Source organism: Podarcis vaucheri, assembly GCF_965113315.1.
Source record: "Podarcis vaucheri genome assembly, chromosome: 2".
Classification (NCBI taxonomy): domain Eukaryota; kingdom Metazoa; phylum Chordata; class Lepidosauria; order Squamata; family Lacertidae; genus Podarcis; species Podarcis vaucheri.
The window spans coordinates 130,736,040-130,752,691 of NC_138760.1; the positions used below are offsets into that span (position 1 = coordinate 130,736,040).

At 45.6% G+C, this 16,652-nt stretch overlaps 1 protein-coding gene across 1 annotated transcript in view; it reads right to left on the minus strand.

The window, feature by feature from the left end:
• LOC309527282 (vomeronasal type-2 receptor 26-like) overlaps positions 1 to 16,652 on the minus strand; it is an 89,838-nt gene that overhangs the window by 41,972 nt on the left and 31,214 nt on the right. Inside the window, exon 7 of the mRNA XM_082213983.1 lies at positions 13,110 to 15,257. Within this exon, the coding sequence (XP_082070109.1) occupies positions 14,359 to 15,257 (899 nt within the window). The 3' untranslated portion in view covers positions 13,110 to 14,358. The remainder of the gene's footprint in view (positions 1 to 13,109; positions 15,258 to 16,652) is intronic.

A 16,652-nucleotide genomic window follows, 5' to 3' on the forward strand; every position in this document is an offset into this window, starting at 1 on the left:
AGATATAGATATAGATATAGATATAGATATAGATATACTAGAATAGTAGTGTTTGCATCCATAAAATAATTCATTCATGTTTTTTGGAGTTAAGTCAATTCCTGGTCTTCTAATTAAAGCCTGAAAAAATAATAATCTGCCCCTATATTCTTATTATATGCAGATTCGACACGTTTTGCCCTTTCAAAGCTGCACTGATTTGGGGACCGTTTCTGTTGTGCTGCTCCTGTGACTCTGGTATTCCCTTGCCCTAGATGGCAGAAACTCTGATGGATTTCTGCCAGTACTTGAAAACAATGCTATTGGATTATTTTAACACTCATTCATATTTTCTGCTCCTATGAAGGGTACCAGTGGTACCTTGGTTCTCAAACTTAATCCGTTCTGGAAGTCCGTTCAACTCCTGAAACAGTTCAGAAACCAAGGCGCGGCTACCGATTGGCTGCAGGAGTTTCCTGAATTCCAGTGGAAGCTGCGTCAGATGTTCAGCTTCCGAAAAACGTTCACAAACCGGAACACTTACTTCTGGGTTTGCAGAGTTCATGAGCCAATTTGTTCGGCAACTAAGCCGTTCGGGAGCCAAGGTACCACTGTATTCCTCAAAATCTCTCTCAGATCCTACTGATGTGATGAAGAATGGATTATACATCTCTGAATACATGATACTGGGGAAAGGGGCATAGCTCAGTTGCTAGAGCATCTGCCTTATATGTCAAAGGTCCCAGGTTCAACCCCCAATTTCATTTCCAGGTACCGCTGGGAAAGATAACCATCCAGAAAAAGTGGAGGACCACTGCCCATCAATCAACAAGATACAATACTAAGCAAGAGAGAGAGCCACTTAGAGTAAGAGTAGAGTAGAGTTCTGACTTATATAATAATAATAATAATTTTTTATTTATACCCCGCCCTCCCCAGCCAAGGCCGGGCTCAGAGCGGCTTACAAGCAATAATAAAAACAAGATGAATGATTACAACTTAAAAACAAAAATAAAATACAACATTAAAATAATGGAACATTAAAATATTAAAATGTAGCCTCATTGCAGGAAAAGGAAAAGAAAAAAGAAAATGGGGGGGGAGGGAATCAAATTGGCTCCAAGCCAAAGGCCAGGCGGAACAACTCTGTCTTACAGGCCCTGCGGAAAGAAATCAGATCCTGCAGGGCCCTGGTCTCATGAGACAGAGCGTTCCACCAAGTTGGGGCCAGTGCTGAAAAGGCCCTGGCTCTGGTTGAAGCCAATCTAACTTCCTTAGGGCCTGGGACCACTAGGGTGTTGTTATTTATGGACCTTGAGGCTCTCCGTGGGGCATACCAGGCGAGGCGGTCCCGTAGGTACGAGGGTCCTAGGCCGTGAAGGGCTTTAAAGGTCTTAGAGTAAGGCAGCTTCCTATGTTTCTGCAGCTAGTCATTGTAGACAGGACTGAACTAGATGGATCATGACTTGGTATAATGCAACTTCTTAGACTCATATCATGGTGATTCTAGGGCTGGGTTTGCAAAAGGGAATGGACATACCTGCCATGGTTGTAGCCTTAGAAGTTCCAACCTGTCTCCTTCACCCACCACTGGAATCTGCTTTGATGTGGACAAATGCGCTTTGTTTAAGGCCTGAGCCACGACTTGGACACTATAGTAATTGATGTAGCTGTCTTGGGACTGGATTCTTTCAATCTCCTCCTGGGGCAACACCCCTAGATTCTCGTTCTCTCTGCATCTTTTCCAATCCCTCACAGACAACACATGCTTTGAATATGAACAATCGAATCCTTTCCCCCAAGTAGTAGAATACACTGGCTCATAGTAGTCATATTTTGTCCTTTTTTTGGTCTTCATTACAAAGGACAAAGAACCATGGGCATACCGGAAGGCTTCAGTCTCATATAAGAATATTGTGTTTGGAATAGCTGTGGTTATCCAGACTTTCCCCCCAGTTTGTATCCTTTCAAGGAAGGATTCTACCTCTATGATTATATAAAGTCCATCTTGAAAGTCTGCATAGTAAACAAAGACATTGACTTGTCTCCACATGGCAGGTGCTTCATGGGGTATCCACAGCCAAGTTTGGAGCTGCACTTTTTTTGAGAAGGCAACACAAATCTCGTTGCTGGTCATCAGAGTTGCCAAGGTGCTCAGGAACATTTCTCCATTATCATTGTCTGGAGCAAAGAGTCCAATCCATGTCCACCTGAAAAGCAGGAGGAGTTGGACTATCCCCACGTACTGAGTTTCTTCATTTGGGGCCATTTGGTAAACAAAAGGAAATTTGGCTTTGTCGGGAAGAACAAAGCCATAACTGAGCTGTTAAGGAAAGGAAAAGAGACTGAGCTTTTGTTCCTCAGGAGAACCTTTGGGTACTCCTATGTGAAAGATGATGATCAATTTAATTAGCAGTAACTTCAAGGATTTTAGAAATAATAGAATAATATAACTTTTTTATTTAAACGTTTTCTATACTGCTTAACTGCAATAGCCTCTGAACATTTTACAAAGATGCAATACAAAAATTAATACTAACGCTGCTAATAATAGTCTGTCCCCATCAGTGGTGTAGCCACAATGGAGCTTCTAGACTAGGCCCAAATAAATTGCATTGCAATAATCAAGACTTGAGGATTCCAATGCAATGATCACCATGTCCATACTATACATTAGTGTCACAATGAACGGCAGATTCTTATCTGCTGCAGCCTTCATCCACCTTCACAGCCGTTGTAACATACCACTTGTTATCTTGAAATTGAAATACTTTATTGTCACTTGTACAACTTATATACAGGGAGATTACATGAGCATCCCCCAGTCAGCTCTCTTAGTCTTAATTCCCCTCGTTTGCTGATGCACACCCACCAAACCTGAAAGTCAGTTGCCCTGTTGTTATCTTTTCATTCAGCAGCCTAACAGCCCATGGATAGAAGCTGTTCTTTACCCTGTTGGTGCGACTAATCATGCTTCTATATCTTCTGCCTGAAGGCAGGAGATCAAGAAATGCCGGCCAGGGTGTGTATCATCCCTGAGAATTTTCCTCACTCTCCTGAGGCAATGTTCTTCCGCTATTTCATCCACCTGCTCTGCCATTAAGGACTTCTTGGATCATTCTTTGTCTAGCTCCTCCCCACGGTCCTTACCACCTTAGGTGACCCTAGTGGGAGTATGAAACTCCTGATGGCTTCGCTCACAAGGGTCATGGGAATGTGCAAGCCCACTCACCACAACAAGGTGATGACCCAGCAAGTGAGCCAACTCTTCATACACGTGATTCATCAGGGTGACCAGGGCTGATTCAATCCTAGCACTGCACCTGAACCCAGACTGAAACGGATCCTTGAAAGTAATATCCTCCAAAAAAACCCACAAGCATGATTTGAGCACAAGAGCATTCTCTCCTCATGTGGTTTCCAGAAACTGGTATTAAGAAGAATCCCTGCCTCTAAGTGTAGAGGCAGAGCATAGCCATCAGGGCCTTTCCTCCATGAATTTCTTTGATCCTTTTTTTAAAGCTATCCAAGTTGGTGGCCACCACTGCTTCCTGTGGGAGCAAGGTCCATCATTTAACTACGCTTTCACTTCATGAAAAGCAGTGTTTGTACAATGATGTGATGTACAAAGCAACGTGAGCAGTAAAATCAGTTACATTGCGTGGACAGGCGGAGTCCCCAGATCCTGCACGGTCCCCCCGTCATGTGGAATAACGACTCAAGACGACATGCTATGGGATTAAATTGGCCACAACTTTATTAAATTTCAAATGTGGGTAGACCTTGGCTCAGGCATTGGGCGTTCTCCCTCCCCGGTCCCCAGCCGGGGACCTAGGGAGCATCAGGGTTATCCAGTGTGTGGGGGGGGGATGGGCCGGCTCTGGAGAACATATGTTCAAGCAGAGATGGCCGCCCCCGTAATGCCGCCGCCGCAGGAGGGAGCAATGACGACCTTTCGGTGTACGGCCAAAGCCTCCCTTCAGAAAACCCCTTTAACGGGGAACCCTGGTATCGCCGCCGCAAGAGGAAGATGGACAAAAGGATTCCGCCCAAGGCCTGATACCGCCAAAGTTGTGACATTTTGCTACGGGAAAGGCGAAACCTGCCAATGCAGGGAAATTCCTTTCCGGCCCTTTAACAGCGACCTTAATGTAGCAGCGCCCGCATACCTGTGAAAGAAAAGGTAACCTGCAAAACCTGTGAACAAAAGTTAACCTGCAAAATAAGACCTTAACTGAGGGTGGGTAGGGTGGGAGAAGCTCTGGAGCCAAGTGAGGATTCCTAGGTAAGATCCTCCCTCTATTGTGTGGGCAGGTAATCCCTCCCCTACCTGGCCTGGTCTCCTTGGCAACGCTTCCCCCAGGTGGGATTGGACAACTGACTGAGGTAGGTGGAGACCTCCAGGTATCCCACCTGAGGGAAGGCAAAGCCAAGCCTATGCTGTTGGAGCTGCTCCAGATCTAGGGGCTGCACGCGTCCACGCAAAGGGCACCCCCCATTTTAAGCGGGGAGCGGTCATTATCCTAAGTATAGCATGTTGTTGGGTGTGTTTGACTTGAACCTACTTCTTACCTGTGGGATTTTGTAGATGCCCAGCATGTTTGCAATGTGCATGGAGATGTCGGATTTCCCCCCTTCTAGAATAGCCAGCAGATTTTTCCAGCTTCCGCAGCTATAGTTTGGAATGTTGATTTCCCCACCCGCAAGGAGATTGGTCAAGCCATCAGAAGTTGTTCTTCCATCAAAAAAGGTATCATAGATGCTGTAGCCAAGGGTGATGTTGGTTAAGAGCTGGGGGTTATGATTTATCTCCTGAACAGCAAGTGGGAAGGAAAGAATGTACCAATCTCTCCCAGTCACCCAACTGCAAAAAAGTGTGTCACATTGTCACCCTCAATTCAGTGAAAATGAAAGTCACATTGCTCTGGGACTGCTCATATGGCACAGCATGAGACTCCTAATCTCAAGGTTTCCAGAACCTTAACAAGCCCTTTTCCGTAGACCTCCTTGGCTGCTCCACCAGAACCAGTGGTTGATAGCTATCAGTTTATCAAAGGACCACTCCAGGCATTATTTATCTCACAAAAACTGGTCACCAAATAATGTTTTACATGTCTGTAGTGGGGCTCTGGGAAGAGCATATCCTCACAATATCCAAGGAGTTTTAGGGATGCTGGGCTATGCTGAGCACCTGAGAAAAAGTCCATGAAGTCAAATTGAACCCACAGGCTGCTTTGCACCTGCCTAAGCATAGTAGACTATACAGTTGGGTAGATTACATTGTGCCTGGGGGGAAAGGAGTCATGCAATTCTCTCCAACTGCCGTTGCACCCAGTTATAAAGGAGGAGCCTGCCTTTCATTGTGGAAGGAGAGTTGCCTTATCATTTGCTTTTTTCCATGAGCGAAGCAGCCTCTCCTCTATCACCCAACAAGGGCAGTGAGTCAATCCTGGGACACTAATTCTGTGAATAAACTTCCAGGAGATTATTTTAGATTGAAAGTGGGGAAACTCTCCACTTTTCATGCCAAGGAACATGGACTGAGCATGCAACCTTCCCCAAGGGCCCATGATACACACTGAGAAAATTAATTTCACTTTACTCACTATGGAAAAACCACAATTCAAACATGCCCCACAGTATTTGCTACATCATCATCATTTGAAAAAGTTAAGTTTAGGGTACTGTCAATGAATTTATTACTTAAATAACATTGTAAAACACGCTGAAACGACACTAGGGCTCTCCCAGTTTGTTTCGGGCCCCACACATCAAGCAGGCCACACGCTGGATCTGATCTTTGGCATCGGTATAGATGTGATCCTGTCTCCTTCGATGAAGGTGCCATGGTCGGATCACTATGCTCTGAAAGCCAGGATTGATGTTCCACCCCCACCCTGCTTAGGTGGTGAGCCGATTTGGGCTCGCCCGCGGAGGCTGATGGACCCTGATAGATTCCGTCAAGCCTTGCGGGACCTTTCTCCCCCTGGCGACTCATTGACTGAGCTTGTTGAGGGCTGGAATACCCAGCTCCTGGCAGCCATCAATGAGATCGCACCTAAGCGCCCTCTGCGACCCCGCAGAAACCGGGCTCCCTGGTTTACTGAGGAGCTCCGGAAAATGAAGCGGGACCTCAGACGGCTAGAGCGAGTATGGCGGGGTGCCCGTGACGGAGCCTCAAGAACATCTTATAGGGTTTTTATGAAAACCTACGAGATGGCAGTGAAGGCCGCCAAGAAGTCCTACTTCTCGGCCTCCATTGCATCCGCTAGCTCTCGCCCGGCACAATTATTTAGTATAATTCGGTCTTTAACGTCCCTCGAAGGACAGCCAAATTTAAATAACAATTCGACACATAGCTGTGAGGCATTTGCGAGCTTTTTTGCGGAGAAGGTCCTGTCGCTCCGCCATGACCTCCCTGCCAATTTGGATACAATAAAAGAACTGGAGGCCCCTCGACTGTCCTCGGGTCCAGTATTGGACCACTTTGACCGGATATCCCCAGCCGATGTGGACAGACTCCTCCGAGCTGGAAAGCCCACCACTTGTCCTCTCGACCCGTGCCCGTCTTGGCTGATTAGAGCATGTCCAGACGAGGTGCGGGCCCCCCTGGGGGATATCATCAATTTGTCCCTTGGCACCGGGACATTCCCAGGGGAACTGAAGGAGGCAGTGGTGCATCCGCTCTTAAAGAAAACATCATTAGATCCCTTAGATCTATCCAATTACCGCCCAGTTTCGAATCTTCCATTCCTGGGCAAGGTGATTGAGAGAGCGGTTGCTGAACAGCTTGGTAGGTTTCTGGATGAAACATCGGCTCTGGATCCATTCCAGTCCGGCTTCCGCGCTGGTCATGGGACCGAGACGGCTCTGGTCGCCCTAACAGATGATCTCCGTAGACAGCTGGATCGAGGCGGGTCGGGGCTGCTGATTCTTCTAGATCTGTCAGCAGCTTTCGACATGGTCGATCACGAACTTTTGGACCACCGCCTCGCCGACGTGGGGATCCAGGGCGCAGTCCTTCAATGGCTGCGCTCGTTTCTCTCTGGTCGGGGACAGAGGGTGGCGCTTGGGGGGGAACTGTCATCCCGCCACTCCTTGGTGTGTGGAGTGCCTCAGGGTGCGATTCTCTCCCCGATGCTTTTTAACATCTTTATGCGCCCCCTCGCCCAGCTTGTCCGGAGTTTTGGGCTGGGCTGCCATCAGTATGCCGATGACACCCAACTCTATCTGTTGATGGATGGCCATCCTGACTCAGCCCCAGATACACTGACCAGATGTCTGGAAGCTGTGGCTGGATGGTTACGTGGGAGCCGGTTGAAGTTAAATCCTTCGAAGACAGAGGTCCTCTGGCTGGGACGGAGCGATATGGGATTGAGGGGGCAACTCCCGTCTCTTGCGGGGGTGCAATTAGTGCCAGCATCGTCCGTGAAGAGTTTGGGTGTAATCTTCAATACCTCCCTCTCTATGGAGGCGCAGATTGCAGCTATAACAAAGGCGGCATTTTTTCATCTCCGCCAAGCCAAGCAGTTGGCCCCTTACCTCTCTCGCCCTGACCTAGCCACTGTGATCCACGCGACGGTCACCTCCAGACTGGATTATTGTAACTCGCTCTACGTGGGGCTGCCCTTGAGACTGACCCAGAAACTCCAGCGGGTGCAGAATGCCGCAGCGAGACTCCTTACGGGGTCTTCGCTGCGGGATCACATTCATCCGGTGCTATACCAGCTGCACTGGCTCCCAGTGGAGTACAGGATCAGGTTTAAGGTGCTGGTTTTAACCTTTAAAGCCCTATACGGCCTAGGACCCTCGTATCTACGGGACCGCCTCTCCTGGTATGCCCCACAGAGGAACTTACGGTCCTCTAATAAAAACATCTTGAAGGTCCCAGGCCACAGAGAGGTTAGGCTGGCCTCAACTAGAGCCAGGGCTTTTTCGGCTGCGGCTCCAACCTGGTGGAACGCTCTGTCACAAGAGACAAGGGCCCTGCAGGACTTGACATCTTTCCGCAGGGCCTGCAAGACAGAGCTGTTCCACCAGGCCTTTGGCTAGGGCACAGCCTGACTCCCTCCTTCAGCAATCTTTACAATACTTTAGTTTATGGTTGCCATTAATTTTGATTTTAATTAATTCTTATGATGTTTTTATATTGTTGCACTTTTTTAGTGTTGTTAGCCGCCCTGAGCCCGGCTTCGGCTGGGGAGGGCGGGATATAAATAAAAATTTATTATTATTATTATTATTATTATTATGAAACACTGCTTTTCACCAAATGAAAAGACTTATAGACATCTAAGAAGCAACGTTCCATTGATGTTTAGAACCCAAGAAAGTCCCATCCTAGCTTCCAAAAATTTCATATCAGAGGTCAGAAAGCAAGGAGGGCACTTGTTGCTTTTGTTTAAAATTATACTCCTACCCAGATTTCCCAAATATTTGAACTGCTCAGTGGTCATGGTGCTCAGAATTAAAGGGAAACAAGCCAACAAACAAGGGATAGTGATCTGTCAGGGGGTACCAGAAATGACCCTGGTATAACAGGAGAATTGGAGAGTAGGTAGGAAGTAGAAATAAATCAGTACAGCATTACTTACGACTCAAGCCTGCTTAAGGGGGTGCTGGAAAAGGAGAAGGGATATTGACCTCCAATTAATCCTGAAGATACGACTCCGGCAATGAGGTGGTCTCCTGGCCGGTAATAATTCACAGCAAGATTTTTATCCCGGATGAGATTCAGCGGGCATTTTGCCTTCTGCTGCATCCCAGAGGTTGCAAGAGGCAGCAGCAGGAGCAGCATTATCATTCTTGGTCTTTCTGCTACACTTCCCTCCTGACTGGTCCTCCCAAATCCATAGCCAGTTGATCAGAAGAAACCCCAAACACTTGAACGACAGAGGTTGCAGTGACGTGACAAATGCAGCTCTGGCTTCAGGGACAAAGGGAACGGACCATAGCTCAGAGGTAGAGCATCTATTTTGCACTCAGAATGTGTCAGTTTCAATCCCTGCTAACTTCTCTAGGTAGGGTAGGAACAGAACCATAGAACCATAGAACTGTAGAGTCATCTAGTCCAACCCCCTGCAATGCAGGAATCTCAACTAAAGCATCCATGACAGATGGCCATCCAAACGCTGCTTAAAAACCTCCAGGAAAGGAGACTCCACAACTTAGAACACAGATTCCTATTTTCCGATTAAGCTTCACAGAGACCTATCTTTCTCCTTCACCTGCTCCATATCTTGGCCCCGAGGACTCTGTAGCACACGAGATATTTCATACATGAAACTTTTCAGGCACAGTGGAGTAAATTACCTCCTGCTGCCCTTGATTGTGATGTTTACGTAATTGTTACCAAAGGCAATATTTGAAGGGTGGACTCTGGGGACTGTAGTTCTGATAACTGTAAAAAGAAGAAACATCTCATCCAGAACTTTATGGGAGCAGAAGAAAAACATGTTTACTCAAAATTCTGTATTTACTCAAATATAATGCACACATTTTTGGGACAAATTACGTCGTGAAATTAGGGTGCACATTAGATTTGATGGCACATCTACATTTGCCAACAATACTTTTTTTTGTTTCAAGGTTTTGAAAATTGAGGTGCACATGAGATTTGATGGCATATTAAGGTAAAGGGACCCCTGACCATTAGGTCCAGTTGTGGCCGACTCTGGGGTTGCGGCGCTCATCTCGCTTTATTGGCCGAGGGAGCCAGCGTACAGCTTCCGGGTCATGTGGCCAGCATGACTAAGCCACTTCTGGCGAACCAGAGCAGCACACGGAAGCACTATTATCTTCCTGCCAGAGAGGTACCTATTTATCTACTTGCACTTTGACGTGCTTTCGAACTGCTAGATTGGCAGGAGCAGGGGCAGAGCAATGGGCGCTCACCCTGTTGCGGGGATTTGAACCGCCGACCTTCTGATCAGCAAGTCTTAGGCTCTGTGGTTTAACCCACAGTGCCACCCACATCCCTGATGGCATATTAGATTCGTGTACATATGGTACTGACATGGTTCATGGAGGGAGAAAGGTTTTTTTTAAAAAAAAAACTTTATTAATTTACACATAAACAAATATACATGAATTACATAACATACATAACAAAAAACACTACAAATGAATAAAAACAATAAAGTAAGAAAGGATAAAGAAACAGACATAAACAAATACAATATATATTACACTTACATGACAGATTAAAATACATAACTTCCAATAATTCTCATTATACTACTTATATTATCTGTATTCTTTGCACAGATTCATATTATTTTGTTTTGTGTATATATATATATATATATATATGCAGGTTTTGGTGTCTTCGGGTGTCTTCCCGTGTAAGAGTCGGGGTGCCTGGGCGACGTTTCGACGAGGTCTCACTCGTCATCTTCAGGCTGGTGCTTTCGGCTTCTTGTTACTGGAACAGAGCCTGTTTCCTTTTAAAGGAAACACCAATCAACCACACCAGACCCAAACCCAGACCCTCTCCACAGACATATTACAGACTCCATCCAGTAGCCAAACTATAGTGGCACCTCCGGATGCTGCACCCCCCTGCAATCCCTACACAGATCTGGCTGGCACAAGGCACAAAACCACAGCTCGCCCCTATACACGAAGCCAAGCCAGAGCACAACTAAATGCAGCACAGCCATCTTCTCAGAAAAACTCTTCACAAGCTCAAGAGGTCAAGACACGAAAGCTTTAGCAACTAATCTACACTTAATGACCCACCCAGTGGTATTCAGAATATCACTCATGAAATCACCCAAGATATCCCTCAAGTAATTAAGGAACAAAAGAAGAAAAGGCACACTAATCTAGGAACTTCCTCTCTGCCCAGAACGTTGGAGGCTATACACCACACCCCTCAACAGTATTTATAGGAACTCAAACACCAGACTCTGCTCTGTTCCAGTAACAAGAAGCCGAAAGCACCAGCCTGAAGATGACGAGTGAGACCTCGTCGAAACGTCGCACAGACACCCCGACTCTTACACGGGAAGACACCCGAAGACACCAAAACCTGCATATATATATATATATATATAATCCAATATAATATTTTATGTATTTCTTTCTTACCAGTATCACTCTACTTCTGCAAGTATCTTATTGTTCGTACAGTTTGATTTTAGATATTCTTTTAATGTTTTCCATTTCCTATATACCTTCTGGTTTGACACTCCTCTAATTTTTCCAGTCAGTAATTTTACAGTCTGTAAAATTAAGGAATGTTAAAATGATGTCGGATGGAAACTAAGTGGTATTGGTAAAAAGATTATCAAGAATATATAAATATGGATTGACTGGTTATAAACACATGGTTATAATAGGTTAAGATACTGAGTAAAGATAAATGACAGAGGGTAAGGATTTGCTGAATTAAATATCTGAACTGGAATACAAAAAGGGAGGTGTGAGGAAGTCAGGAAACTAGTAAATGAAGGATAAGATATGAAATTATTGATCTTTTTTCTTTTCTTTTCTTTTTGTTAACTGTTTTCTATTTTGTATTTTTCATGTGTTCTGTTTTTGTACTTTTGTAGTTTTTTTCTTTTTTAAGGTTATTTTTTGTTCTTATTTGTTAAGTCTAAACTTTGAAACTTTTTAATGTTTGTAAAATCTCAATAAATATTATTTTTTTAAAAAAAAAAAAATTTCCAGTCAGTTTTGCTAGTTGCAGGTATTCTATCATAAGGGTTCAGCATTCTGTTTCCATAATGGGCACCAGGTGCCTCAATGGGAATCTCACAAGAAGGAGATGAGGGCAGTGGCCCTTTCTATACTTGTGATTTCTCCAATCCGGTACTCAGAGGCAGCCTACCTCCAACAGTGGAGGGATAACATATCCATAAGGACTAGTAGCTGACGACAGTCATACCCGCTTCCATGAATTTGTCTAAATCTTTGCTTTAGTTTTAAACAAAAATAATACAGCACTTTATTATAGATAGACCCTCTGAGTTGCTTACAAAAACCAACTAAAAAAATTAAAACTCAATGAAAGACAAAGCTGCTAACATATATTTTGAAGATTCGAAGTATAGTTCAAATAAACAGTTATGCTAAATGTTATGTACTGAAGTTCTCACCCTGGGCCAGCAGGGGGATACTGTAGATAGTTATGCAAATAAGGGATTGAAAGTGACGTTCAGTGATTGGATAGTTTTAGAAAGTTGTTGCAGTAACATTGTACTGGAGCTCTATATAAGCAGGCTGGCTGAACCCTTCAGTTCAGTTCTGTCCTGGCCTGTGAATAAACAAGAGCTGTTTGAAGAATCACTGTGTCGTCTGATATGTTCACCCACAATTTAACACTAAACGTAGATTAAAGAACATGCAAATTTCTAAACATCCCAATAGGCTTCATTAAACCAAAATGGTTTTGTCAGGTGCTGAAAAGAATTCAGCTAAAGAGTCAAAAGGCAAGGAGTTCCAAAGTACATGTGTCGCCACACTTAAGGATCAACAACTTACAAGGGCAGAATGAGTATGATTTAGCCCTTGTGACAATGCCAGTTCTGCAGTTTGAAGCAGATGAGAGAATAAAGATTGGGTAAGGCGATACCTCGCATAAAATGGCCCAAAGCTCTTAAGGGCTTTGGTGACACATTGAATATCAGACCACTCACAAAAGAGCAAGCAGGGAAGTTCTCTCAGCAGAGCTGTTATATACTATAGAGTTGATAGACCATCAGCATTCCCTGTCTGTTCATCAACCCCAACAAACCCTCCTAACCCACTCCAAGGGTTTTTTTGTTGTTAAAGCAGGTGATGCTTTTATGGACAATAGCAACAACACACAGCCCTTTGACCCGACTGGCAGGCCTGTGCTGACTACCCAGTTGATCTGAATATGGTCCTGTCCACCCAGCTAACACATCCAAGTTTCAGCAATACAGCCCAGGTCTGCCCCTCCACCTAGGATTACGGTGTGGGTGTCTATGGTCTTACTTTGGACTGGACTGGCATTGAAGGACAGCATCACCAGATCAAATATATCTGAGGGGTCACCTAACAACTTTCAGGATCTTTAAAAAACTATAGTTCTCATTATTTTGGGGGGGGGGAGCCAAAGGTGTTGGTATAAGAGTGTTTTCAGTGTATTATGTGGAAGTAACTCTGTCATTGGGACGCGGGTGGCGCTGTGGGTAAAACCTCAGCGCCTAGGACCTGCCGATCGCATGGTCGGCGGTTCGAATCCCCGCGGCGGGGTGAGCTCCCGTCTTTCGGTCCCAGCTCCTGCCCACCTAGCAGTTCGAAAGCACCCTCGGGTGCAAGTAGATAAATAGGGACCGCTTACTAGCGGGAAGGTAAACGGCGTTTCCGTGTGCTGCGCTGGTGCTGGCTCGCCAGAGCAGCTTCGTCACGCTGCCCACGTGACCCGGAAGTGTCTCCGGACAGCGCTGGCCACCGGCCTCTTAAGTGAGATGGGCGCACAACCCTAGAGTCGGACACGACTGGCCCGTACGGGCAGGGGTACCTTTACCTTTACCTAACTCTGTCATGCGCCAAGGTGAAGCTTTGGGAAACACACAATGGTGAGCTCTCTAGTGCAAGAGGTTCACGTACATGATTTGGCACGGCCTGATTTTTAGTTTTGTTGTGGAAATCAATAATCACACTCAGATTCACCTCAAAAGCTCTTTTTATTCAAGCACATGGAGATTCTCCAAACATTATCGGCATCATGGAGACTCTGAGGACCCAGCAAATATTTATGCATAAATTGACACACAAGTACCACTGGAAATGAAAAAGTACAAGCAAGTTTCAACATGTATTAACATTTCTAAATAAAACTGTTCGTCCCTTAGTTCAGCTTTGTACAATATTACTTTCTTGTTCTAAACTGCATGGACACATGGAAGCAGAATTTTAGCAAACCATTTATTCTTGTAGGCTAGGTCATGTAGTAATGTTTGTCTTTTTTCACTAGGGCAGTTTAAATCCTCAATCCTAAAAAAATGATTTCTAAGGCAGAATCCTCATGTGGTTCCCTCTCTCTCTTTCTCTCTCTCTGTGTGTGTGTGTGAGAGAGAGAGAGAGAGAGAGACAGAGAGAGAGCTGGGGTGAAAATGAATTGAAGAAGGTTCAGTTAAAACAATGGATTTGAATGGAAAGAAATATGAATCTGAAAGGAGACAGGTCTGTTGGTTATAAATATATATTACTTGGAGTAGCTCAAAACTTATTTTGGGTTGCAGTGGCAGATAAAAACAGAACATTATTGGGGCTGCTCATCCAGATGTTGGGACTCCAACGAAGCCTTCACACCTACAGTGTAATCATCCTTATCTAGGGGTCCAGTCCATATTCTAGTGCAGAATTTGTCCATACCTCTAGTACCTCTAGAATTAAATGCCATGCTTAGTTTTTGGCCATCATCTGTTCCTTTGTGTTCAGATCAGGCCTGAGTATGATAATGTAGCACTTTGGGATGAAGATGCAGCCCAGGAGCCCAGCACTGGAGGCCAAGATAGAGAAGACCTGCACGGCTACCATGTATTTCCCCTTGGTGCTCAGGTAGGTGGGCACAAAGGACACCCAAACACTGCAGAAGACCAGCATGCTGAAGGTGATCAGCTTGGCTTCATTGAAGGCCCCAGGCAGATTCCTGGCTAAGAAAGCCACAATGAAGCAGATGGCAGCCAGGAATCCCATGTAGCTGAGGGCACCATAGAACATGACAACAGACCCTTCATTGCATTGCAAGATAATCTCTCCAAGTTGGGAGTGCATGTCAGATTCTGGGAATGGGGGAGACAGACCCAGCCATAGGGTGCAGATGACAACTTGGAGACTGGAACAGGAAATGACAATAGAGTTGGCCAAACCTTTCCCCAGCCATTTCCTCATGCTGCTTCCTGGCTTTGAGGCCAGGAAAGCCAACACCACCATGATGGTTTTGGCCAAGACAGAAGAAACAGCAACTGAGAAGATGATGCTGAAGGCCATCTGTCGGAAAAGGCAGGTCACTTTCCTTGGCTGGCCGATGAAGATAAAAGAGGACAAAAAGGAGAGCAGAAGGGAGATGAGGAGGATGTAGGAGAGGTCTCGGTTGTTGGCTTTGACTAAAGGCGTGTCAAGAAATTTAATGAAGATTCCTAACACAATGCCTGTGGTTAAGGAAAAGAAGAGGGCAAAGGAAATCAGGAATCTTCCCAAAGATTCTTCATAGGAGAGGAAGGTGGTGACTTTGGGGACACATCGAGTTCGGTCCTTGTTTGGATGCTGATATTCTGGGCATTTGGTGCATTTATTGGCATCTGCATAGGGAAAAGGAGACTTTGTAAGATGTGTCAGAGCCTCTTCCAGTTAACGTAGACCAGGGAAGAGCAACCTCCAGCCCATGGGTGATACGTGGCCCACTTGGACTCTCCACTTGACCTGCAAATCCAATTTTGGGAAGTGACCCTCATGTACACTACACCTGACATCAGGGTAGGGCTTGAAAGGAACTATTGGGAGCTCAAAGATTGCTCCCTCATTTTCCATTACTGGGTGGCAGCATGCATTGCTCTAGGAAGGGAAGCCACTTCTCTGTTTCCACTGCTGTTCTTTCAACACTCAAAAACCAGAGGTACAAACCACAGCATGTGGCAGTTAGAAAGCCCCTTGTAAACATCACTGTGCTGCATTTTGGACAAAGCCTACACTGTACTCTGAAATGCAATTGGGGCTTCAAAGCACGGAAATTACCTGACATTTTTATTGCAACAGGTGATTGACAGGTTGTAAGCAGCACCCAGCTGCTAAATTTGGCCTGGCCTGCCAAGATTTGGGGAAATTAAGATCTGTCCCACCAGTAAGAAAAAGTTCTAGACACCTGGATTAGTTAGATCATTGGAATGACTTCGTATAAACACAGATTCCAGTGTATTATGGCTAAACCTTAATGTTATGAGTTTGTGGCTGCCAGATACTTAATCCCCAGACCCAGGAAGTATGAAAATCTTAAAAAGCCAGGCTACTTTCCTCATTAAGTAATCGCCTGGGAGATGAACCATTAGAAGAACAAAAGAAAGGTGGTGAGCCATTATGAAAACCAAGGAAAAGGGGCTCTGTGGCTGGGGGGAATTGGTGTGCCTCCTCCTCCAGCTCCTAGATAGTTTGAAGACAAAGCCAGAGTTTGAAGACACTTTAGAGTTTGGACCACAATTCCCGTCATCCCTGACTACTGGTCCCACTAGTTAGGGATGATGGGAGTTGTAGTCCTAAGTTTGGGAAACACTGCCTTAAACTGATAGAGGCCACAGTGAAATAGCTGGGCCCTCTCATTGGCCCTATGGGACGTGGGTGGTGCTGTGGTCTAAACCACAGAGCCTAGGGCTTGCCAATCAGAAGATCTGTGGTTCGAATCCCCGTGACGGGGTGAGCTCCCGTTGCTCTGTCCCAGCTCCTGCCAACCTAGCAGTTCGAAAGCACGTCAAAGTGCAAGTAGATAAATAGGTACTGCTCCGGTGGGAAGATAAATGGTGTTTCCGTGCACTGCTTAGTCAGAGGGAGCGGCTTAGTCATGCTGGCCACATGACTCGGAAGCTGTCTGTGGACAAACGCCGGCTCCCTCAGCCTCTGGAGCGAGATGAGCGCGCAACCCCCGAATCGTTTGTGACTGGACCTAATGGTCAGGGGTACCTTTACCTTTACCTCATTGGCCCTAG